General features: G+C 42.0%; 1 protein-coding gene across 2 annotated transcripts; it reads left to right on the top strand.

Annotated features, from left to right (window-relative positions):
- Positions 1-267: 267 nt before the first annotated feature.
- On the top strand, positions 268-23762 carry LOC140303996 (3'-5' exoribonuclease HELZ2-like). Of its 2 annotated transcripts, XM_072383013.1 has the most exons (19): positions 268-1664; positions 2455-2638; positions 2876-2983; positions 3930-4444; positions 4533-5153; positions 10225-11023; positions 11705-11780; positions 11930-15326; positions 15466-15551; positions 15649-15786; positions 18192-18353; positions 18449-18593; positions 18794-18910; positions 19106-19298; positions 19677-19826; positions 19909-20118; positions 21098-21254; positions 21878-22045; positions 23241-23762. In XM_072383013.1, the coding sequence occupies exons 1-19, from the start codon at positions 316-318 to the stop codon at positions 23348-23350; spliced, it is 8685 nt and encodes a 2894-aa protein (XP_072239114.1). In that variant the 5' UTR covers positions 268-315; the 3' UTR covers positions 23351-23762. The 2 variants fall into 2 exon arrangements, with proteins under 2 accessions (XP_072239114.1, XP_072239115.1); XM_072383014.1 differs by lacking the exons at positions 11930-15326; positions 15466-15551.
- Positions 23763-24202: the final 440 nt, after the last annotated feature.

The raw sequence follows: 24202 nt of genomic DNA, 5'->3' as shown, positions 1-24202 counted from the left end.
ATGTCAGGTCTGAGATGACATTGGTCAACAGTGGGCTCTGTGTGGGCTCTGTGGTGATCTGCTGGATGGCAAAGTTTCCCTCAGATTCTCCAAAATGAGTCCAGGCTGTTTTGGAGGCCAATGTTGGATCAGTAGGTTAACTACCAGCAGACAGAGCGGGATGGATGCCGAGGGTTGCTGCTGTTCACCTGGCTGACTGTTGACTCCTCTTTACAATGAAAGATTCATCGCTCGCTGTAATCTCTGCTGCTTTTCTTCTTTTTTCAGACAATCTGAACCAAAGCCGGACGGGCCAAGCATTATGAATGTTTCACAATGTCAGCAGGTGGTTCCAAACTGTCTCCTCTGTTATCAACACATGACCTCAAACTTGGCTGTTCTCAGTGCTCCGTCAAGGAGAAAGAAACTACTTATACCTTAACATCTTTTCAGCATCAGTGTGAGCGCACAGTGCTGCTCTGTAAGGCCAAAAGTGGCAGCAAATGGAGGCCTGTTTCCAGACGGCCGACATTTCCAATCCCAAGTCACTATGAGGTTTGTTGGTTCTTCAAGGAGGGCTATGGTTGTACAGAGCACAAGAACCGCTGCACCTTTGCTAGAAGCAACGAGGAAGCTGCTGTGTGGATGTTTGAAAAGCAACACGGACTGAACGACCAGAGTCTCCGTAATCTAGTTGCCGAGTCTGAGAGAGGAGCTGAGCAGCCCAATGGGGATGAACCTCTGCTCTTTGCACAGCTAGATCTGAAGGCTGTGTGTGAATTATGCTCTGTCAAGGTGAAGGAAATAACATACAACGTTCAGATAGTTATACATCAGTGTGGTAGAAATCTGCTTTTAGCCAAAAGCAAAGGCTTGAACCAGTGGAGGCAAATCTCTGAACGGCCCACTGGTGGAAACCTTGGTCAAAATGTCCTTTACAAAGTGTGCGATTACTTTGTGGAGGACTCAGGATGTACAAAACACAACCTGGGTCAGGGATGCACTTACGCCAAAAGCTCAGAAGAGGCCGCTATATGGAACTATATTAGAGAGAACAAAATAGATAAAGCTGCGTTAATCAGACGTATAACTGAGTCAGAAGCTGTTTTGACACCAGAACGAGCAGCTGAAAGCATACTCCAGCAGCTTTCTGGTGAATTCATTGAGCTCTGCAAAGACTGCTTTCATGAGCGTCCCCAAAAACTAACAGTGAAAAGGTGGAATGACACCTGCTCTGCAGATGCAGCACACAGATGGGACCCAGTCTTAGTTTATCATCTATCAGAGAACAACACCAAGCACATCTACAGCCAAGTCCGCCCCCTTCCCCAAAATTGTCAGTTTAAGTACTGCAGTCATGTCAGGCAAGGCAAGCCCTGCTGGCACCAGGCAGGCCACTGCCAGGCCGCCCAGAGCGAGGTGGAAATGGTCGTGTGGAAAGCAGAGCACAGTGGGCTTCCTGTTCGGCCTCACCTCCTGCAGCAGAGCCGACAGCAGCAGACCACACCCAGTCAGGTCACCATGTTCTGTAAAGTTTGCTTCCTGGTGCTGTTCTCTCCAGAGAGTTTCTACAAGCACTGCTCCTCATTAGAACACGCCCAGCTACTCTCCCAGGACACCACCACCAGGTGGAGAGGACGCCAGCCTCCACACAACCGGCGGGCCGAGTTCTGGCTGTGCGACAGGTAAACAGCTCCACTACCTTCACCTTACTGTAGGTTCATGCAGGGTCTACTGCCACTCTCCCTCTGTTTCTGCTGCATTCCAAAGAAGAGGCAAAAGAGGTTTTGTAATTGTCAGCAATTCTTATGAGTGGGCCTTGTGTTGAAATCTGCTAAATGGGAAGATGAGCAGGTCATCAGAGGCACACTAACAGGGAATTTAGCTGTATTCAGACCACCTGAGTGCAGTTTAAGAAGCGGTCAGTCATAATTCTATGTTTATGTCTATGGATTTAGCAGACACTTTTATGCAAAGCGACTTACAAATGAGGATGTAACATTACAGCTCACATCAAAGGAAACCACCAGTCCGACTCTGTCAGAGGTGACAGCGTAGAGATAGAGTGCAGGCATAGAGGGAAGTGCAGAAAGATAAAGTGCAGTAGAGAAATGTGGGCACCGATCCCACTACCTCTCGCATGCCAAGTGAGCGCTCTACCATTAACTAATTCTGCTAATGCTAACAGGGGATGTCCTCCATCTCAAGGATAGCAAGCATCTTCTCCATGTATTGGTTTGATGTTGATGTGACATGAAAGTTATAGTCAGAACAATTCAGTCAGACATCATTTGGTTCTCTTTAATTATGACACACAGAATGCACACAGCAAAAGGGAATATCTGTATTTAAACTTGTTTGGTATGTCTGAAATCTTTTAGTCTTCTTAGAGGGTCTCCAGAGGTGTGTAGAGAATGAACCCCGTTCATTATGTAAGCCTCCCACTTCACTGTTAAATTGACATTTTCATCCTAGACCACAAACCTGTGAGTATGGCAACAACTGTCCAAAAGCTCATTCTGAGGAGGAGCTGCAGGAGTGGATGATGCGTGCTGCAGAGGAGAGAGAGATCAGATGCAGCATCGAAGCTCAGGGTCTCATGTGCTACAACCAGAGGCTGCTGGACGAGTACAGAAACAGCAGTAATGAAGTGTACATTGTAAGTATGATGCTCCCGCAGCTTTTATCACACACACACTCCCGGGCTTTTTGAAGATTTATCAAAAGAAAACTTTGACGTGCAGTCAGAGTCAGAATTTCATTCATCCTCTCTCTGATGTGTCGTGGTTTTGCCTTGTTTGGTATACCTGTGAAGATAAGGAGGCCTCATTGGATCACCAGAAACACTCATCTGGCATCATTTGAGCACTGATCAATTTACATTGAATTCAAACAGATATCAGAACAAGTTGATGACGTCAGCGTCTCCTGTGATGAAGATTTAACAGTAGAGCGCGATGGGACCAGTGCAACGCTGAAATGGAACTTCCTAGTTGAGACAGAGGTACATTTTTTGGTTTGAACGTTTCAAAACAGCAGGGAGGTTTCTTTCTTGGACTGTGTGAAGTCAGATGCTCACAGCCTGTGAACGTGCACACTCACATCAACTGACAAAAAAAACAGATCAAAGTAATTCACTTTGGATATTTCATTCCAGGAAAAAACTTGATTCAGAATAACATTTGTAACTGCACCAGTGTCGGAGAAACAGAACAAGGTGTCTCTCTAACCCCCAAATCTCTACATATTGGGAACATTTATTTCTGTCTTGGTGGTTCTGGACATAGCTCACTGCCCACAGCACAAGCTTGAGACGTGTAATCTAAATGTGCAGCAGCAGTGGGGAGCATATATTACAGCTGAGAGACAGAATCTATATTTCGGTGATTCCAATGAGTCACCAGAAATGAACTTTTATGTAGCTCATAAAGTGTAGCTGATGCTGATTAGTTGTCAAACGTCACAAACACACTTTGTTTCTCCAAGAAGACTTTCATTGATTTGAACTTGATCGAGAGTCATGTCAGAGATAAACAGTTTGCAGGGCTGTGTGAGGGAAAGCTCATGAACTGAAGAAATGCATGTATAGGAAATGCTTTTGGGACACGCATGAGATTGTGTTCAGACTGTATGAAGGGAATGATCTTTGCATGGAAAATGCTCATTGTGCTGTGTGATAACAGTTACAGGTAAAGCAGAGCAGCATGATCTACTCTGTGGATGGTGGGGGACAACACGTGTAATCCTTTAAATCCCACCTGTAGTTTAGAGCTCTCCTCATTACAAACTGGCTTACATGTTTTAAGCATCAGACATCTTAACTTCATGTGGCACATTCAGTGTGAGAAGCTGTTTATGTCCATGACAGTGTAAAGAAAAGCATTTTTCATGTTCCAGGGAGGTTAAAATGGTCTCAATATACATTTAACTGCCACCATGTGTTTGTACAGAGAGAGCTTGTGCACGTGGCGCTGCTGAAACAAGAACCCGGAGCTTTGTTCAGCCTTGGTGACAACAGTTCCGTTCCATGTGTTTACGCGTCAGGTCAACAGTTTCTCAGCAGAGACATGGCCTACTCCATCACTGTGACCTTTACATCCGTCCACCCAGGCCTCTACGAACAGTGGGTCGTACTGGACTTTGACATGAGACCCGTGCTCTTGAAGAAACTCAAAGTAAGAGTAGGCCAGCTGCCAGTTGATGACAGAGAACAACCCAGCGCTAATCAAGGAGCCACATTTCAGGTTGCAGCGCGCTGGCACAGAGGGAACAGAATTGTAATCCCGTGTTCATCCAGGACAGAAGAACAGGAGGAGATGTTGAAGAAGTACAAGCCTCCACAGATTAGTTTAGTGCACAGGTCCTCCCACAACAAACAAACACCTCTGACCAATGAGAACTACAAAGAAAAGATGCATCAGTTCCTGTACGATGAGGAGCAAGCAGAGGACCAGATCGTCTCACAGTAATATGCTGTTTATTATCAGTTATTTTGTATATGTTTTGATTTGCCTCTATTTACTAAAAAGCTTTTTCTTCCTTCTTTGCTTCAGGCTGAATATTTGTGGAGAAATAATGACAATGGATATGTTGAATAGTACACCATCTCCCCGAGGACAACTATTCTGTGCTGTCCAAATTCCCTGTAACCTCACAGTGGACAGCCCCGAGGGACAGGTACTGAAACGCAGCATTCGGTCAGGCCTGATAGCCCCTTTAAATTCAAGTCATCCAAACTCCAAGGTCTATGAAGCCAGCATCCTGCCTCACAAAACCAGCAAAAACCAAATGTATTTGCTGCTGTCTAAACAATGCTGCTCTGATCTTGCACTCAAAAGCAATAAATCGTATCAAATGGAAGTGCAGTTTCAGTTGGATCGCTACAGCTTCTGCAGCATGCACAAAGCTGTAGACCTCCTTCCTGACACAAGCAGAGTTCTGCCAGACCTTAGAAACTGTGGCGTTCCTGTCAGCAATGTTACCTGTGATCTGAACACAAAGCAGAAGTCAGCAGTTGAATTTATCATGGGGAACTGTGACGGGAAGAAGTTTGTGGCACCTCTCCTCATTTATGGACCTTTTGGGACTGGGAAGACTTTGACCCTTGCTACAGCAGCCAGAGAGCTTTGTCAGTACCCTCCCAACAAAGTGCTGATTTGCACCCACACCAACAGGTAATACATACAATTCAAATTATACTTGTTGAAATATTGATCCGTGTGGGCATGTACCAACAGTGCCAGATTCAGAGGTGGTTGTTTTTTTTTTAGTTTTCTCTTTGTATCACACACAGACACACCTTCAGCTGAAGTTACATGGTGTGCATTAACATCCATCCATCCATCTATTTTTTATACTCGCTCAATCCGTCAGTCGGGTCGCAGGGGGGCTAGAACCTATCGTAGCAGTCATCGGGCGAGAGGCGGGGTACACTCTGGACAGGTCGCCAGTCCATCACAGAGACACACAGAGACAAACAACCACACACGCTCACACTCACTCCTACGGACAATTTAGAGAACCCAGTTAATCTAACATGCATGTTTTTGGACGGTGGGAGGAAGCCGCAGTACCCAGAGAGAACCCACGCATACACAGGGAGAAACTCCACACAGAAAGGTCATAATAATAAAGCTATTAAGCTCACTCAGTTGAGGAAAAATATGAAGCTCATTCAGTAGCGCACGAATGTCAGTTAGCATTAGCGCTAGAAACTGTAACTTAGCCTGGGGTAGCCTATCCCAGCTGTCTCTGGGCGAGAGGTGGGGTATACCCTGGACAGGTTGCCAGCATATCACAAGACCAACGCAGAGGAGTCAAGTGAATATCTGTATCTGCTCGCAAGGCAAGGCAAGGCAAGGCAAGGCAAGGCAAGGCAAGGCAAGGCAAGGCAAGGCAAGGCAAGGCAAGGCAAGTTTATTTGTATAGCACAATTCAACAACAAGGTGATTCAAAGTGCTTCACAGAGACATTAAAACAGAAGAAATAAAAAGCATGATTTAAAATTTAAACAAAAGAAGGAAATAAGAACAATAGATAAAATCAGAAAAAATTATATATATGAAAGATAAAATCAATAGTTAAAACATGATTCCGTTTTGAAACTCAAGCTTATTCAAATGCAGCTGAAAATAGGTGTGTCTTCAACCTGGACTTAAATACACTGAGTGTTTCAGCTGATCTGAGGCTTTCTGGGAGTTTGTTCCAGACATGTGGAGCATAGAAGCTGAATGCAGCTTCTCCATGTCTGGTTTTGACTCTGGGAACTGACAAAAAACTGGATCCAGATGACCTGAGGGGTCTGGAAGGTTCATAGTGGGTCAGGAGGTCATTGATGTATTTTGGTCCTTGACCATTCAGAGCTTTATAGACCAGCATCAGAACTTTAAAGTCTATCCTCTGATGGACCGGCAGCCAGAGTAAAGACCTCAGAGCTGGACTGATGTGCTCCACTTTTTTGGTCTTAGTGAGGACTCGAGCAGCTGAGTTCTGGATGAGCTGCAGTTGTCTAACTGACTTTTTAGGCAGACCTGTAAAGATGCTATTACAATAATCAAGCCTACTAAAGATGAATGTATGGACTAGTTTTTCCAGGTCCTACTGAGACATCAGATCTTTTAACCTTGATATATTCTTAAGGTGATAGTAGGCTGACTTTGTTATTGCCTTAATGTGTTTGTCCAAATTTAGGTCTGAGTCCATCACTACACCCAGATTTCTGGCCTGGTTGGTCGTTTTTAGATTTATAGATTGAAGCTCTGTGGTGACTTTCAATCGTTTATCTTTGGCTCCAAAGACAATTACCTCAGTTTTGTTTTTGTTTAGCTGGAGGAAGTTGTGGCACATCCAGTCATTAATCTCCTCAATGCATTTTCCAAGGGCCTGTACAGGCCCTCTGTCTCCTGGTGACATTGTTATATACATCTGTGTGTCATCTGCATAGCTATGGTAGTTTATTTGGTTGTTTTTTATAATCTGTGCCAGTGGGAGCATGTAGATGTTAAACAGAAGAGGTCCCAGGATGGAACCTTGGGGAACTCCACATGTGATTCTTGTCTGCTCAGATGTAAAGTTACCTATTGACACAAAGTACTTCCTGTTCTCTAAGTATGTTTTGAACCAGTTTAGTACAGTTCCGGAAAGACCAGCCCAGTTCTCCAGTTGTTTGAGTAATATATTGTGGTCAACTGTATCAAAGGCAGCACTGAGATCCAGTAAAACTAAGACTGACATTTTTCCACTGTCTGTATTCAGACGTATGTCATTAAACACTTTGGTCAGAGCAGTCTCAGTGCTGTGGTGCTGTCTAAAGCCTGACTGGAAGGTATCATAGCAGTTATTTTGTGTTAAAAAGTAATTAGAAAAACCGCTTTTTCAATGATCTTACTTATTCAATTCAATTCAATTTCATTTATATAGCGCCAGATTACAACAATTGTCATCTCAAGGCACTTAAGTAATATAGTCCAATTCAAGCCAATTGGAATTCAATTCATTGTAATCATAATCCAATTAACTCATATAGAGTCCTGAGCGTGCCTGTGGCGACTGTGGAAAGGAACGACTCCCTTTTAACAGGAAGAAACCTCTGGCAGAACCAGAACCAGGAAGGGTGGCCATCCGCCTCGACCAGCTGGGGTTTGAGAAGACAGAAAAGAGGGAAAAGAGGGGGGAAAAACACCATAACGCCATTCAAAGGATATCTGTTGGAACAGGGAAACATACGTTAATAACCACAATAATGTCACATGTAAATAAAATCAATTGTGAAATTAAACAGGGGGAAAAAAGAGAGCAAAGTGAGGAAAGGTGTGACAGATGAGGTACCCCAGCAGTCTAAGCCTATAGCAGCTTAACTATGGGATGTTTCAGGATTACCTGAGCCATCCCTAACTATAAGCTTTGTCGAAAAGGAAAGTTTTAAGCCTAATCTTAAAAGTGGAAAGGGTGTCTGCTTCCTGGACATTTACTGGCAGCTTATTCCACAAGAGAGGGGCCTGATAACTGAAGGCTCTACCTCCCATTCTACTTTTAGAAACTCTGGGAACAACAAGTAAACCTGCAGTTTGGGAGCAAAGTGCTCTGTTAGGAAAATACCTTACAATTAGATCTTTAAGATATGATGGAGCTCGGTCATTAAGAGCTTTATATGTGAGGAGAAGAATCTTAAATTCTATTGTGAATTTAACAGGGAGCCAATGAAGAGAAGCTAAAACTGGAGAAACATGATCTCTCCTGTTAGTTCTCATCAGAACTCTGGCTGCAGCATTTTGGATCAGCTGGAGGCTTTTCAGAGAATATGTGGGACAGCCCAATAATAAGGAATTACAGTAGTCCAATCTTGAAGTAACAAATGCATGAACTAGTTTCTCTGCATCACCCTGAGACAGGATGTTCCTGATTTTAGCAATATTACGAAGGTGAAAGAAGGCAGTCCTAGAAACCAGTTTTATATGTGCGTCAAATGATAAATTCTGGTCAAAAATAACTCCAAGGTTCCTCACTGTAGAACTAGAAGCCAAGGAAATACCATCTAGAGTAACTATATAACTAGACAATTTCTCCCTGAAGTGCTCAGGTCCAAAGAGAACAACTTCAGTTTTGTCTGAATTTAAAAGCAGACAGTTCTGAGTCATCCAGGTCTTTATGTCTTTAAGACAGTCTGACCAACCTATTGGTTTCATCTGGTTTCATAGATAATTACAGCTGAGTATCATCAGCATAACAATGGAAATTTATGCCATGCTGTCTGATAATGTTACCTAAAATGTATAAAGTAAAAATAATCGGTCCAAGCACAGAACCCTGAGGAACTCCATGACTTACTTCAACGTGTGAGGAAGATTCTTCATTTACAAGAACAAACTGGAATCTATCAGATAAATATGACTTAAACCAGCCTAATGCAGTTCCTTTAATCCCAATAACATGTTCAAGTCTCTGTAACAGAATGCTGTGATCGATCGTATCAAATGCAGCACTGAGATCCAACAGGACAAGGACAGAAACAAGTCCTCAGGCCATCTATCTATCTATCTATCTATCTATCTATCTATCTATCTATCTATCTATCTATCTATCTATCTATCTATCTATCTATCTATCTATCTATCTATCTATCTATCTATCTATCTATCTATCTATCTATCTATCTATCTATCTATCTATCTATCTATCGTATATACACACATATGAAGGCTATATATAAAAATAGCCTATATGAATATATATGTATGTGTTTGAATGTTTTGGATGACAGAGCAAGTGCAAAAAAGTACGACAACTACACTGAAAGACGTTGTTTTAGCTTTCACGGTGTCTGTAGTTGTCTAGCGCGCAAGCACGTTTCGCTGGTTACGAGCGCTGAACAGGCACGCGTGCTCTTTGCCGCGTGTGCAGCGCGGAGCGGCGAAGAGATGCAGGGGAAACCATATCTGACGGGGAAACGCGGCTCGACGGAACACCGGCATGGTGAACTGAAGAGCAACTTGTTCCCTCGAGGCAGAACTTCGAATGCTGAATGAAGACGTTGCGTCGACAGCGTCAGCGTTATGGAGGAGTATGTCAACAAGGTTCTTCGCCGTATACAGTCATTAAGAAAAGTCAACTGCTGGAAATTACGTTCTCAGCGGACCTCACGTCGGGCTACGGCGGAGGGGTCCACATCGACATCGTAGCTACGTCGTCGAAATGACGTTGAAGCATAAACTACGACTTAAACTGAACATTGCGACGAGACAGCACGTCGGAAAAATTGTTCTCTACAAATTCTTACTACTATGAATGAGTTTGTGAAAAATATTATATTTAATGCATTATGTAAAAAAAGTGTTGTTAGAATATCAAAAATATTGGTAGGAACAACTCTGTCTTTCCCAAACTTTGGTTGTGACTTGTCCCTATGGCCCCTATGCAAACTTATGCCCTTGATTTCAAGTGCTTCAAAAAAGGGGATGAGGACAGAAAAAGCTTTAGGAAGTGTGTTTAAAAAACAATTGGAAAAAGGACAAGGAAACATGAAGTAGTCACATCCTGACCTTTGATGTTTCATTGTTTAATTTTATCTTTAGTCTTAGATTCGAAGAATTGGAGCGATGAACTACTGGCACTGTTGGCATGCACAGGGCACTACAGGCACTTTTATTTGTTCTAAGTGTTGTAGTTGGCTAACTTTTTTGCTTCAGTCTGTACTGTTGAAATAAGTTTTCACTTCACACCAGCGTGTGTCATTTTCCTATCTTTCAGTTCTGCAGATCTGTATGTCAGAGATCACTTCCATCCAATCATCAGCAAGAAACAAGATGGACTGAGGCCAGTTCGAATAAAGGCGAACAAACAAGGGAGTGCATTGTCTGCCACAGATGAGATCACTTTGAAATACTGTTTTCTTTCAGAGGATAAACAGAATTTTCTGCCACCTACAAAAGCCACCCTGGATGACCACAACATAGTCATAACAACCACATCAATGGCGAGACATTTTCACGATTTAAAGCTTGCAGAGGGGTACTTCACCCACATTCTCATTGATGAAGCCTCTCAGATGCTAGAATGTGAAGCTTTGTTGGCTCTTGGTCTTGCTGGGCCAAACACTCGAGTTGTCTTAGCTGGAGATCACATGCAAATGGGACCCCAGCTTTTTTCAGTGGACGAACACCACCGTTCAGATCGCACAATCCTTACACGCTTGTTCCACTACTATCAAGGCCAAAAGTGTAACGCTGCCCAGAACAGCAGAGTCATTTTCAGTGAGAATTATCGCTCTACCAAAGAAATTGTGGAATTTGTCTCCACCTATTTCTACGTAGGTAAAAATGATGTCATCAGCGCTACTGGAGATATTCCAGCTCCCTCAAATGGTCATGCTCTGAAATTCCATCACGTCAGAGGAGAATGTCTCCTGGACAGAGTGTCTATGTCTTGGTATAACAAACAAGAGGTTACTGCTGTGGTTGAAGCAGTGAAAGATATTCTCAAACAGTGGCCATCGACCTGGGGGCCCAAGGTCCAGTCATCCATCTGTATTCTGTCAGAGGGTTCTCAGGTGAACACTTTTCTGTTTTGACTATCATACTTAGGGATGGGAATCGAGAAATGGTTCTCGAAGAGAACCTGCTCCCAGTAGTTTGATTCCGTGGAATCGTTAATCCGCCTGCCTAATGATCTCGTTTACAGGTTCTGCTGACATCTGACACATTTGCACGATGACATCATGTGCACGCTTCGTATTTTATACAACTGGATGAGAATCGATAAATTAACCAATAAGAAACTTAATCGATAAGCAATATCGATAATGTAACCGGAATTGCTAAATTCTTAACAATTCTCATCCCTAATCATACAATATAAAAACTTAAAGAAAAGCATTTCATTGCATAATGACAAAGTAAGGTACCATTCCCTGGTATGCATATCAGACTTAAGAGCCCTCACCTCTCAGTCATTGACTGGAGTCATGTTGTGCATAACCAAACTGAACTGTGGGCCACTTTAGCGCTTTGATAGTGTTACTTGTGATGTAAAGTTCCAAAAACTTCTAGCCGATCACATCACATGTGACTGACTGTGGCTGCAATTCCGAAGCCCAGGGACGCCCACCGTAGCACATGGCATTCCTGTGAATCCTGCCTTACCTTTTCAGCATGAATGTTTTTTAAGTCATTGTTAGTATTGTCAGACTTATAACGATTTAATGATCACTGTTGTTTGTTATGGTTCACAGGTTCGGCAAATAAGAACAGCGCTTTCGAGCAAAAGCCTGTCTGAAATCAACGTTGAAACTCTTGCAAATGTGCAAGGTAATTTTAATCTCACCTCAAGCATTCTTGCATCAGTATCCATTATGTTAGACATAAAGGAAGACTAGACTCTAACTGTATAATGTCTGACTGTGTCTTATATATCACTATCATTTTACATAATGAAAACTTTCCTACTGTGTTGACAGGCAAAGAGTTCAGGGCAGTGATAATAACAGCTGTGCAAACACGTGACAGCCTCAAAGTGTCGCACCTGCCTGGTCTGCCGCTGTTCAACGATGCCCGAGTGTTAAACACTGCTATGACAAGAGCTCAGTCTCAGGTGGTTGTAGTTGGAGATGCTGCCGCCCTCTGTTGCTTTGGGAAATGCTTGGGCATCTGGAAGAGCTTCATAGACCACTGCATCAGCAATAAGAGTGTTGTACCACAGCATTACATCAAAGATTTCTTTGAAAAAGATGTTATGGAAACTGCAAGGTTTCAAAAGGCTCATGATGTGGATAAGAGAGACACCATCAGTGATGCAATTCTTCAGGAGCTGAGAGATGAATATGAACAGCTCAGAACAGAATATAGTTCAGATGAGGACAGTGTGGAAGGTGAAGACCAGAGTCACCAGATGTACAAAGTAACTGATGTTCAAAAAGATCTTTTGGACCTATGTGATAAACAACCAGAGATGTACAAGCGAGGAAAGTTTGTCAGGGAGTGGTATAACAGAGGTTATTTCGTTCCATTTCATGGCTCCACCAGACATGTAAGAATCCAGGGATTAGCAAACATGGGCAAGGCATCCACTGGAGATGAAGTGGTCGTACAAACTGCAAAGATAGAACAAACAGCAAGGGTGGTTAGCATCATCAGGAGAGCAGATCCTGGCCAGGAACTTGTATGCTTTCTTGAGAATGAAGATCACAGCAAGAGAAAAAAAGATACCACAAGAGGTGTTTTGAAAAGGATGATGATACCCATGAAAGGAAGTGTGTCCAAAATATGCATACTGATCAAGAAAAACAGACGTAACTTCATTCCAGTGTGGGAGCAAAGTGATGGATACTGGGCAGTCGCAACACTAGAGCCTCTGAAAAAAGTGAGAGACTGTATATTTGTAGTGCAAGTCATTGACTGGAAAGAACATTGTTTCCATCCTTTGGGGAATGTCACAGGTATTCTCCCAAAAATAGGACCTTCAGGTGACAGGCTTTGGCTGCTAAAAGAAGAATTTGGAGTTGCTGCCACCACATTTGAAACCGATGATCTCTCCTTGTCAGATGAAGATGGTACAAACAGACAGGATGAACGAGCGGCAATCACTTTCACTGTTGATCCAGCAGGATCCAAAGATCTGGATGATGCCATCAGCATCAGGGATATTGGAGACCATTATGTGTTGGGAATCCATATTTCAGATGTGGCGAGTTTTGTGATGCCAGGTAGTAGATTAGATATGAATGCAGAAGAACGTGGTTGTACATACTATGGCAAAGGAGAAGAACCCACTCATATGTTCCCTAAAAAACTGAGCACTGGACACTTCAGTCTTCTGCCGGGTCAGGATCGCAGGGTGGTTTCACTTATGTTCAAAGTGCCAAAGGACACAGGCAAGATTGAAGGAGAGCCCATATTTCAGCTTTCCCTGATCAACTCAAACAGGCAGCTATCATATGAAGAGGCAGAGGACATCATCTCTGAAAGATATAGAGAGAGATCCAGTTTGGATACAGTAGAAGACTGTGTCACAGTGGCCTATCATTTTGCAAAAGCTCAAAGGAGGACTAGACTTTTGGACTGGGCTTATTCACAGACTGATGATGACAGATTGCCTGGGAGGCGCAAAGCCCATCTGATGATTGAAGAAATGAGTGTGTTATTTAACAGACATGCATCAGAGACTTTGCTCAGTTCCCCAAATACCAGGTACCACACCCCCCTCCGCTGTCAGGAAAGTCCAGATCCCGAGAAGATAGAAAATTTCAAGGAGAAATGTGGAGAATTGATACCACTGTCTTTTCATGTGCGGCACAAAGTTGACCACATCGAACAAACCCCAAGCCATGAAAGTTTCCGCATACTCACCGAAGTGTGGCACGGTATCCAGTCAGCTGCCAGAGCAGGCGACGTAGACAAAATGGTGGACCTGGTGGCTGCAGATGACATTCACCCTCTGCTTCAGCCAGTCATTGATCATTTCAGACGTTGCTCCAGTAAAGCTTTTGTTATCCGTTCAAACTCCTCGCGTGAAGCAAACATTGGCCACTATTCTCTAAATTTACCAGCTTACACGCAGGCCTCGTCACCCATAAGGCGCTACATGGATATCATCTTGCAGAGACTCCTACACTCTGTCATATGTAACAGGGATGTCCAATACACTCGAAGAGATATTACAGCTTTGTGTAGTCAGTTTGAGTGCAACATCAAGAAGGCCAAAGAGTATGAACAAAAAGCTGAGCAGATCTCTTATGCAGTAAGCATGAAAAAGCAAAGTGCTTCAAAGTTAGCATTTGTTGTTCGTGCAGATCAGGAAGCAGACAGCTTTGCCATGTCATTTCCCTTTAACAAGAACATTTTTCCTGTGAGTGTATTAGTCAAGTACAAAGATTTACAATTAGAGGACCAACCATTTTATGACAAAGTAAATCACAGTATCACACTCAAATGGAAAAGACGGATATATGCCGCTGATTCTATGGCAATCCACCAACAGCTGAATATGATGTCAGACAGCGCTGCATGTATTGAGCTTCCACTGGCAACATGGAAAACTGTAAGTGAAGCAATTGAAAATGGAAATTTGGATCATGCAAAGTCTGTCTTGCTGGACACTACTGCAGAGCAGCAGATTATTTTGCCACCTCCCTCTACGCCTCCTCTTTGTCAGACTAACACATGGTCCTCTAAGCTGCAAGAGGTAAAGGATGAACAAAGTGAGCACTGGGTTGACATCATCCTTCAGCTGCAGCCAGGTGACACCCTTCAGATCCAAATGACATCAGAGGAGAAAAGATGTACTGACATACCAACTATTCAGTTGCTGCGCATCAGACCAAAGTTTGAGATTTGCGTGGACCATGTCCACAGCCCGATCACATGCTTCTCTAAATTTGCACATGAACCTTCAAAGGCTGATTATGTTGACACAGAGGAGTATGTGCACATTTGGAAACAACTGTGTGAGATGGAGTCTGCCTTCAATGCAGTGGACGAAAGTGAAGGCATTATCATTGAGAACCTGGAGGTGAGCTTCAGTCAAGAGCAGAGAGGCACACTAACAGGAAGCTTCCTCATACTTCAGGAGTGGATCAAGCAATGGTGCATTGAATGCACCCTTGCAAAGTGCTTCCTGTGCATCCGGAAAAGAGGTTTGAAGTTGACTTCTGCCCTGGAGCATTCCACCCCAGTGGACCCGAGAGAGTTCACATGGGTGGCTCACGGTGTCACACGGAAAGTGAAAGAACAAGAAAATATTGGATGCAAAGTGGAGTTCTATGTAAATCACCTGCCAATGGAAACCATCCCTGATTGTGTTTTTCAGAAAAACACTTGTTTCACAGTAGAAATAATCCCAAAGCTCCTACCTGACATGTGAGTTTGATATTGACTCAGTTTGATCTTAAATTTCTTCTAGTTTGAATCAACTGGTTTGTGATGACCTCCATCTGAGTAAACAGACCTTTTTCTCTCTCAGTTTAAAATGAGTGTGTTTCTGATGCTTTTGCTACAGTCGGAAAGAAACTGCAGTTCTGAGCCTGGGAGCAGCCTGTGACCTTGTTAAGAGAATAGCACTGGGACTGCGCATTCCAAAAAAAGGTTTCACCAACTTTTCAAATTGGTTAAGTTTGATGAAAAATTCAACAAATTTTCACCACTTGTGAGAAAATCGTTAAGTTGTGTTCTTTATACGCAGTTGAAGAATGGAGTATGTTAAAATGGCAGATCAGCAGAAGAGAGCTTCCAGGTGGACTGCCAGAGCTTAACGACAGTCAGAATCATGCTTTGGTGACCGCCCTGAATAATACCTTCACTCTCATACAAGGACCACCTGGTAAGAGCAGAAACTCTGTTTGTGTGTACTTCGTAAAAGCTTTGTGCAGAATCATTTGGTGTTATGACTGATCACTGCTGTCCTTGTTTGTGATGACTGCTGCCATGACCATATGAAAAATGAAAAGAGAAAATATTTTTACCAAAGGGAAACTATGTCAGAAAATATTCTAAGAACATATTATGAAATATATAACATGTAATATGTAAGAAAAAGCTTACCTTTTTCTGTGACGTTATGTTGGCATTATTGTTTATTTTATGTGATGTGTGCATGTGTTTCAATTCAAGTAAGTTTTATTTGTATAGCGCCAAATTACAACAATTGTCATCTCAAGGCACTTAAATAATATAGTCCAATTCAAGCCAATTGGAATTCAATTCATTGTTTCAGGATCACCTGAGCCATCCCTAACTATAAGCTTTATCAAAAAGGAAAGTTTTAAGCCTAATCTTAAAAGTGGAAAGGGTGTCTGCTTCCCGGACATTTACTGGCAGCTTATTCCACAAGAAAGGGGCCTGATAACTGAAGGCTCTGCCTCCCATTCTACTTTTAGAAACTCTGGGAACTACAAGTAAACCTGCAGTTTGGGAGCGAAGTGCTCTGTTAGGAAAATATCTTACAATGAGATCTTTAAGATATGATGGAGCTCGGTCATTAAGAGCTTTATATGTGAGGAGAAGAATCTTAAATTCTATTGTGAATTTAACAGGGAGCCAATGAAGAGAAGCTAAAACTGGAGAAACATGATCTATCCTGTTAGTTCTCATCAGAACTCTGGCTGCAGAATTTTGGATCAGCTGGAGGCTTTTCAGAGAATATGTGGGACAACCCAATAATAAGGAATTACAGTAGTCCAATCTTGAAGTAACAAATGCATTAACTAGTTTCTCTGCATCACCCTGAGACAGGATGTTCCTGATTTTAGCAATATTACGAAGGTGAAAGAAGGCAGTCCTAGAAACCAGTTTTATATGTGCGTCAAATGATAAATTATGGTAAAAAAAAAAAACTCTAAGGTTCCTCACTGTAGAACTAGAAGCCAAGGAAATGCCATCTAGAGTAACTATATAACTAGACAATTTCTCCCTGAAGCGCTCAGCTCCAAAGAGAACAACTTCAGTTTTGTCTGAATTTAGAAGCAGACAGTTCTGAGTCATCCAGGTCTTTATGTCTTCAAGACAGGCTTGTAGTCTGACCAACCTATTGGTTTCATCTGGTTTCATAGATAAGTACAGCTGAGTATCATCAGCATAACAATGGAAGTTTATGCCATGCTGTCTGATAATATTACCTAATGGAAGCATGTATAAAGTAAAAAGAATCGGTCCAAGTTCAGAACCCTGAGGAACTCCATGACTTACTTCAACGTGTGAGGAAGATTCTTCATTAACAAGAACAAACTGGAATCTATCAGATAAATATGACTTAAACCAGCCTAATGCAGTTCCTTTAATCCCAATAACATGTTCAAGTCTCTGTAACAGAATGCTGTGATCGATCGTATCAAATGCAGCACTGATATCCAACAGGACAAGCACAGAAACAAGTCCGCTATCAGAAGCTAAGAGGAGATCATTGGTAACTTTCACCAGTGCTGTTTCTGTGCTATGATGCACTCTGAATCCTGACTGAAACTCTTCAAACAGATTATTTCTATGTAAATGACCACAAAGTTGAGCTGCAACTATTTTTTCAAGAACTTTAGACAAAAAAGGGAGATTGGATATAGGTCGATAATTAGCCAACATTTCTGAATCAAGAGTAGGTTTTTTAAGTAAAGGTTTAATTACAGCAACCTTAAAAGTCTGAGGTACATATCCTGTCAATAAATACAGATTGATCAAATCCAATATGGAATTATTGATTAAGGGGAAAACCTCCTGAAGGAGTTGGATAATAGTGGGAAGGATTCCATTAATCTTCTCTCTGATAGAAACAATTTTATTGATGAAGAATCTCATGAAATCATCACTGCTGAGAGTTAAAGGAATACATGGCTCAACAGAGCTCGGACTCTTTGTCAGCCTGGCAACAGTGCTGAAAAGAATTATTCTTATTCTCTTCTATCAATAATGAATAATAAGCAGTTCTAGCTTTACGAAGTGCTTTCTTATACGTTATTAAACTATCTTTCCAGACTAATTGAGACTCTTCTAAATTAGAGGAACGCCACTGTCTCTCCAGCTTTCTTGCAGTCTGCTTTAACGCACGCAGCTGTGAATTATACCAAGGAGCCAACCTCTTCTGATTGAATCTGTTGTCTATGTGTCCACATTGTTGTAAACATTGCTGGTCTGAGCTGTTGTCTGTCTTGGTCAGGACATTCTTCAAAGAAAGATTTTAAATCTCAAGAGATTGGTTAAGTAAAAGTTTATCTTGATTAATCTTTATCTGCCTGATAGGAACTGGGAAGACAGTGGTGGGTGTGTACATAGTGTACTGGTTTGCTGAGATGAATGCCAAGAAGCTTAGGAAATTTGATGACCCAAAGGACACGGACAAGGACAAAAAAGAAGTGATTCTCTACTGTGGTCCTTCCAACAAGTCTGTTGATGTTGTAGCAGGTAAGTTACTTGGCGTGCTGATGTTTCATCTGCATTTTTTTTTTACATTTCCTTCATCTGATTTACATAGATTTTTTTCAAACAATGTGATGCAGAGTACCTGATGAGGTTTAAAGAGAGTCTAAGAATCCTCAGGGTCTACAGCCAGCAAGTAGAAATGCTTGAATACCCTTATCCAGACTGCGTCCTGCAGTTCTCCCCAAGGACCCTCCGTCAAGATCGTTCCAAGCCAGAGCTCAGGTAGGGGTCAGCCAACAAGCTGCTGCAGATGGGGAGGGGAGGAGGAGGAGCTCATTTTCACAGATCCATCAGTACTAATCCAGGCAAAACAGTACAGTTACATCTAAGGCCTTTTAATATATGGAAGGAATGTTTTCATGAGAACAATGTTTAAATGTGTCATTTTAATCATCTATGTGAAATGTTTTTCATGGATGCAGGAGCATCACTCTGCATCATCGCATGCGGGAGGACCCAAACCCCTGTGCAGGTAAAATAAGGAAGTTTGATGAACGAATTCAACGTAAAGAGGACTTGACTTCTCAAGAGGTGGAGAAGTAAGTTATGGAGCAGTGTTACAGAGTTATTCAAGAGACTGTCTTGTCAATACAGTTACTTGCTTTACTGTAAATACAGGCCTGTAACCATGTAATGTCATTTAAACAAGTACTCAGTCCTAAGTTTAAAAACAGCAACAGTATTGATCATGAGCGAATGATGATGTAGTTCTGATAAAATGTTTTTCCTCACAGATACAAACTGCTTCTCAGAGAAGCTCGAGCACATGAGCTGAAGCATCATGACGTCATACTGTGCACATGCACACAGTCCTCTACTCCCAGCCTGAGGCACACAATCAGCGCACGGCAGATCCTCATTGATGAATGTGCAATGGCCACTGAACCCCAGGCTCTGATCCCATTAGTCTGCAACAAACCAGAGCAGGTGCCTTGTTTTCACTCAGCTGTCCTGTAATGTGTTCGAAAGTCATAATTCTCCTTGATAATAGTAATAACAATAATCAAATGTAATGTGACTTGAAATGTCTAAATCCCGGTAGGGATGAAAAGCAATTAGCCAAGTTTCTGTCAAAGAAAGGAGAATTCAGATGGCTTTGGAGAGTGTCCAACGCCACTTCCTTTAGGTCCACTCTCAGGCCAGATCAGACACCAGATCTGTCCACTAAAGTATTACCGTAGCAGGATGGTTTATAAACTCGACATTCCATAGTTTCTACAATGCATGGATTCAGAAATGGTCAATTTCTGTTCAACCATCCTGTCTGGAGTAATGTTTATGTTGTGTATACTCTCTGCCGTTCAGATTGTTCTGATTGGCGACCACAAACAGTTACAACCCATTGTTAGGAATGAGCATGTGAGGAGACTGGGAGTGGATAGGTCGCTTTTTGAGCGCTACTATGATAAACTCCATGGAAACAGGGCTGTGATGCTGGACACTCAGTACAGAATGGTAAGAATATTTAACATGCACTTTATTTACAAGTTCAGCATATGTTGTATGATATACATGTTATTATGTTACACCTTAACAGCATGAGGACATCTGCAAGTTCCCTTCAGAAGAATTTTATGACAGCATGCTTCAGACTGGTGTGGAACAGCCGAGCAGCGTCCTTCGCGTTGAAAACAGGACAATGCCGGTGGTCTTTGGACACGTAAAGGGAGACACTGTCTCTCTGGTTGTCAAGACTGCCAAGGGAAACAACAACTCCAAAGCCAACGTGAAGGAGAGAGACAAAGTGGTACTGTGCTGCATACTTACACTTTACTGCTCACGTTTGAATTATGGCAGAAAAATAGTTCAGGGTTGTCTTGAGTTGGATTCAATATGTGGCATTGTGCTTTGTAAGGTAGCTTTAACAATAAAAAGGCTGAGAGAGGTTTCTCTGCACAATGGTACGGCGTATACATACTCCAAAAAGATGGGACGCCCTGTCAGACAGAAACACGAACAGGATGCAATGATTGGCAAATCTCATAAAACAGTATTTTAGTATTTATTTCACAATATGAGATAGAAAGCAACTTTTGAAGGTGAAACATTTAATTTTTTCATGAAAATGTATTAGCTCATCTTGAATTTGATGGCAGCAATCTGAAAAAGCTCATTTCTATCTAAAATCCAGTGAGCTATCCCTGTGCTGAGGAGAACTGTTTTTTGATATCAGTGACTTGGTGTATGAAGGAGGGTTAACAGCAAATCAGAATATGGCAGCCTAACACGTGATTCTTCGGTTTAGGAGGAACCTGAGTCATTTGAGGGATACAGATGTAAGCTTTGGGTGGATGCAAACACTGCAGTAGGTAGTGAAAGACGTAATGTGTGGACATGGACTGTTGTTTTCACTGCCATAATGTGTGCTTGGTCATTATTCAGCCTATGCTCTAGAATTTCATAAATGCAACTCATCTTATACCATAACCATCCACCCATCCATTTTCTATACCCGCTTAGTCCAAGTCAGGGTCGCAGGGGGGCTGGAGCCTGTCCCAGCTGGGGTGGGAGGCAGGGTACACCCTGGGCAGGTTGCCAGTTCATCACAGGGCCACACAGAAACACACAACCACACACACACATTCACACTCACTCCTAGGGTCAGTTTAGAGTCACCAGTTTACCTGACATGCCTGTTTTTGCACGGTGGGAGGAAGCTACCCTTATCATGATCAATAGTCAGAATATTGCTGGTCTTTTTAATTATTGCCATGTTTCTTTTGCAGGCAGAGATTGCTGAAATGCTGGTGGAGAAAGCAAAAGTGGATCAGGGAAGTATTGTGGTTCTTTCACCCTATAACGCTCAAGTATCAGAGATCAAAGATGAGCTGAAGAGGAGGAATTTGGGACAAATCACTGTAACAACAATAACAAAAAGCCAAGGTAACACTTTCCTTGCCTTTATGAATGGGGAATTGCAGCCAAGTCTTTGTAATACACTATATTTTTTAGTTTTTTTTAGATTTACGCCTGAGTTGGTAGTGTTGAATAACATTTTCGCAAACTTTTATCAGATGGGTTTGTGTTTAACATTCAGTGGGAGGAAGATGATTTTTTCCACTCTCTCATTGTGGTAGTTTTTGACATGTTCTGGCCCTCTGTGGTGTAGCAATGAAACTGATGTGACCGAAATAAAACTGAAATAAGCCAAGCACATTTATCAACGGAGTAGACTCCTCCTGACCCTTCTAAGCATACTTTAGTGTCCACAGCAGACTGTATGCGGTACACAGCTTTTCTGGTTTAAACTTATTTAATGTTTTCAGTGAGTGGTTTGTGTGTTGACGTTCACTGAGAGTAAGTCCATCAAAGCACAACATTTTAATCTGATATAAGACCAGAATGTGGCTGCAGAGCGAATAACTGGGAAAATTGTGCTACCGTTATGAAAGAATTGCAAAGTCCAGCTCAGTCATGCTGAAGGTGGAATTAGAAGTAGCACCAGTTATTTCTAACAGTCTCACAAAATAGAAATCCTCAAGTTCAAACAAGCTTTTTTGTTTCAGGGAGTGAATGGCGTTACGTCATTTTATCAACGGTGTGCTCCCTTCCAAGCAAAGAGATTGAGAGTGAACCCACCCGCGCTTGGTTGTCAAAACATGTGGGATTTGTTGGGGATCCCAACCAGATCAATGTGGCCATCACTAGAGCCAAGGAGGGCCTGTGCATCATAGGTGAGACAGCTGCTGGGCTACTTTTCTTTTACATGCTGACATGAGAAACTTGTTACTCGGGCTGCAGTACTGAGTTCAGCCACACCCTGTTACAGCCATTTAAAAGATTAGACTAAAGGTATAGAAGAAATGTGGGTTTGTTAGTCAGTGTGCAGACAGAAATGTCCCCCAGTGGATATGACCTTTCCTCTGTCACAATACTCATGTTTACATTTGGGGTGTTAAGTGAGAGACAGCTTCTTCACTTTAAAATGTCAGTGGGGAACGCAGGTGAGATCAAGAGTCCCAGTGACTCATGACAATAAAGCCACAAACTCAAAAGCAGTCCATGGATTGAAGCCATAATGAAAACACCGGTTCTGTTGCTTCTATGTCAAAATGTCAGACATTCACCACTCCCTCAGGATGCACCGCCTTTACTCTGGTTACCTCCACCGTCTTCAATTCAAGAGTCTCACTTGGTCCAGCTTTACTTTGACTTTGCTTTAAATTTTTAATCTTAATTAAAGTTTAATCTGCCAAAACAATGAAATGAGATGTTGAACATGGTCCAACTCAGTCAGTAGATGTTGTGAGAGGGTCTGTTCTAAGGCAAGTCAGGATTTTTTCCAACCCTAACAAGGGTTTAAGAGTCTTAAAAACTGAAGCCAAACAGCCAATGGAACCAACATTTAGTTTAAAGTTTAAATGGAAAGAAAGTGTAAAAAGTTCTGGGTTGGAGTAGGTTTTGGTCTCCTGGTTGTTGAAGTAACTCCCCCATCTTCCTCACCTTCTATCACAATCTGTTTGTGAGAGCTGCCTGGTTCCTCTGTGCAGTTCTGTTCATGAAAAAACTGTGTCATGGGTCTGTAGATTGTCTCTGATGAACTTCTATGTTGCTTCTCAGCATTATATCTGCCTAACATAAGCTTACCAGCAGGCTGATTAGTTTTTTGTAGACCTGCCCCAATGGAAAGAAAGGTCCAATACGCTCTCTGTGGTTAAGAGAGATAGGAAGCAGCTGTAACACCTCTCCATACCCTCCTTTCAGTCAAGCACGAGTCCCACGTCTATGTGGGTTGATGACACTTGATTTGAATTAAAGATATTTTTCAATTAGGCTGAAATAGGGAAATGAACTGTTGCAGTTGATTGGTATCCAGGTGTAATATCAAAGCCAACATGTTTTCTCTTCCTTCTACCTCTTCTATCAAAGGCAACCAGAAGCTGCTGAGGTGCAGCACAACATGGAGACATCTCCTGCACCACTACACTGCTCACAATGCAGTGACAAAGGCAGACAGTATTTCAGTTGACTGCAGCTGATCTCCTCTGTCCCTGAATGACTTGTCTTCTATTAGCAGCAGTTTAGAAAAATGAATCTAAAGTGTTTTGTAGTTTTATGGCAGATGTTACTATGGTAAGATGGCACAGTTATGATGTTCTTAATGAGCTTTCATTCAGCCAGCATCTGATTTTGTTTTTATAGCTGCTCAGCTCACCTTCACACTTGAACTGCCTCACGGTGAGCACAGTGTTTTTCATTATATAAATGATACATCATGATATTTTACATTTACCTACCTTTTATTATAATATGTTCAGGGATTAGTCTTACCAGGGATTTTTATATGGTGTAAAGATTTGATTATTATCTCACTGCCTTTCTCCATTCCAGGATCTTTTTAAGTAAATGGTGTGTTAATGTTTGAATGAAGAAATAAGTAAAATAAATATATTTATTAAGGCTTTGTGTTGTCATTTTTGTCTTCTCATTATAGAATTTTTGCAGCAGTTATCTGAAAAGACTTGGTGACATATGTAAGTGTCACAAACAAATGTAATACGACGTGGATATTAATCATAGAGCGCCATATTCCAACATACATGTGTAATGTAAAGGCACTTCACAGGGTGAGGTTCAAAAGGATTTTAGAAAGAATCTCCTTCAAACATTTTTTTCCTGTCAGGCAGACAATTCCTGTAATAGACTTTTTTCCTCTTTCTTTCTACACCACAAAAAGTACTGGAAAAGCATGTTGTACATGTAGAAATGTTGCTTACTGAGTTAACTACAGACACTGTGTAGACACTCAATAGATAAGCAATGAAAACACCGACATTCATGGTGTGGTGACCTCTGAAGTTTCCTACCACACCCTCCTCTCTGCTACACTT

This window comes from Leuresthes tenuis, unplaced genomic scaffold, assembly GCF_036924035.1.
Source record: "Leuresthes tenuis unplaced genomic scaffold, fLeuTen1.0.hap1 SCAF_3, whole genome shotgun sequence".
Lineage (NCBI taxonomy): Eukaryota > Metazoa > Chordata > Actinopteri > Atheriniformes > Atherinopsidae > Leuresthes > Leuresthes tenuis.
This window is presented reverse-complemented; position numbering and strand designations above follow the sequence as displayed.

Bases quoted from the DNA above. Each gene is read 5' to 3' on its own strand.
- LOC140303996 (XM_072383013.1), top strand. From the start codon at position 316: ATGTCAGCAGGTGGTTCCAAACTGTCTCCTCTGTTATCAACACATGAC. The intron at 21,255-21,877 runs GTAACACTTTCC...TTTTTGTTTCAG, and splicing joins AACAATAACAAAAAGCCAAG to GGAGTGAATGGCGTTACGTC. The intron at 22,046-23,240 runs GTGAGACAGCTG...CTTCTATCAAAG, and splicing joins GGAGGGCCTGTGCATCATAG to GCAACCAGAAGCTGCTGAGG.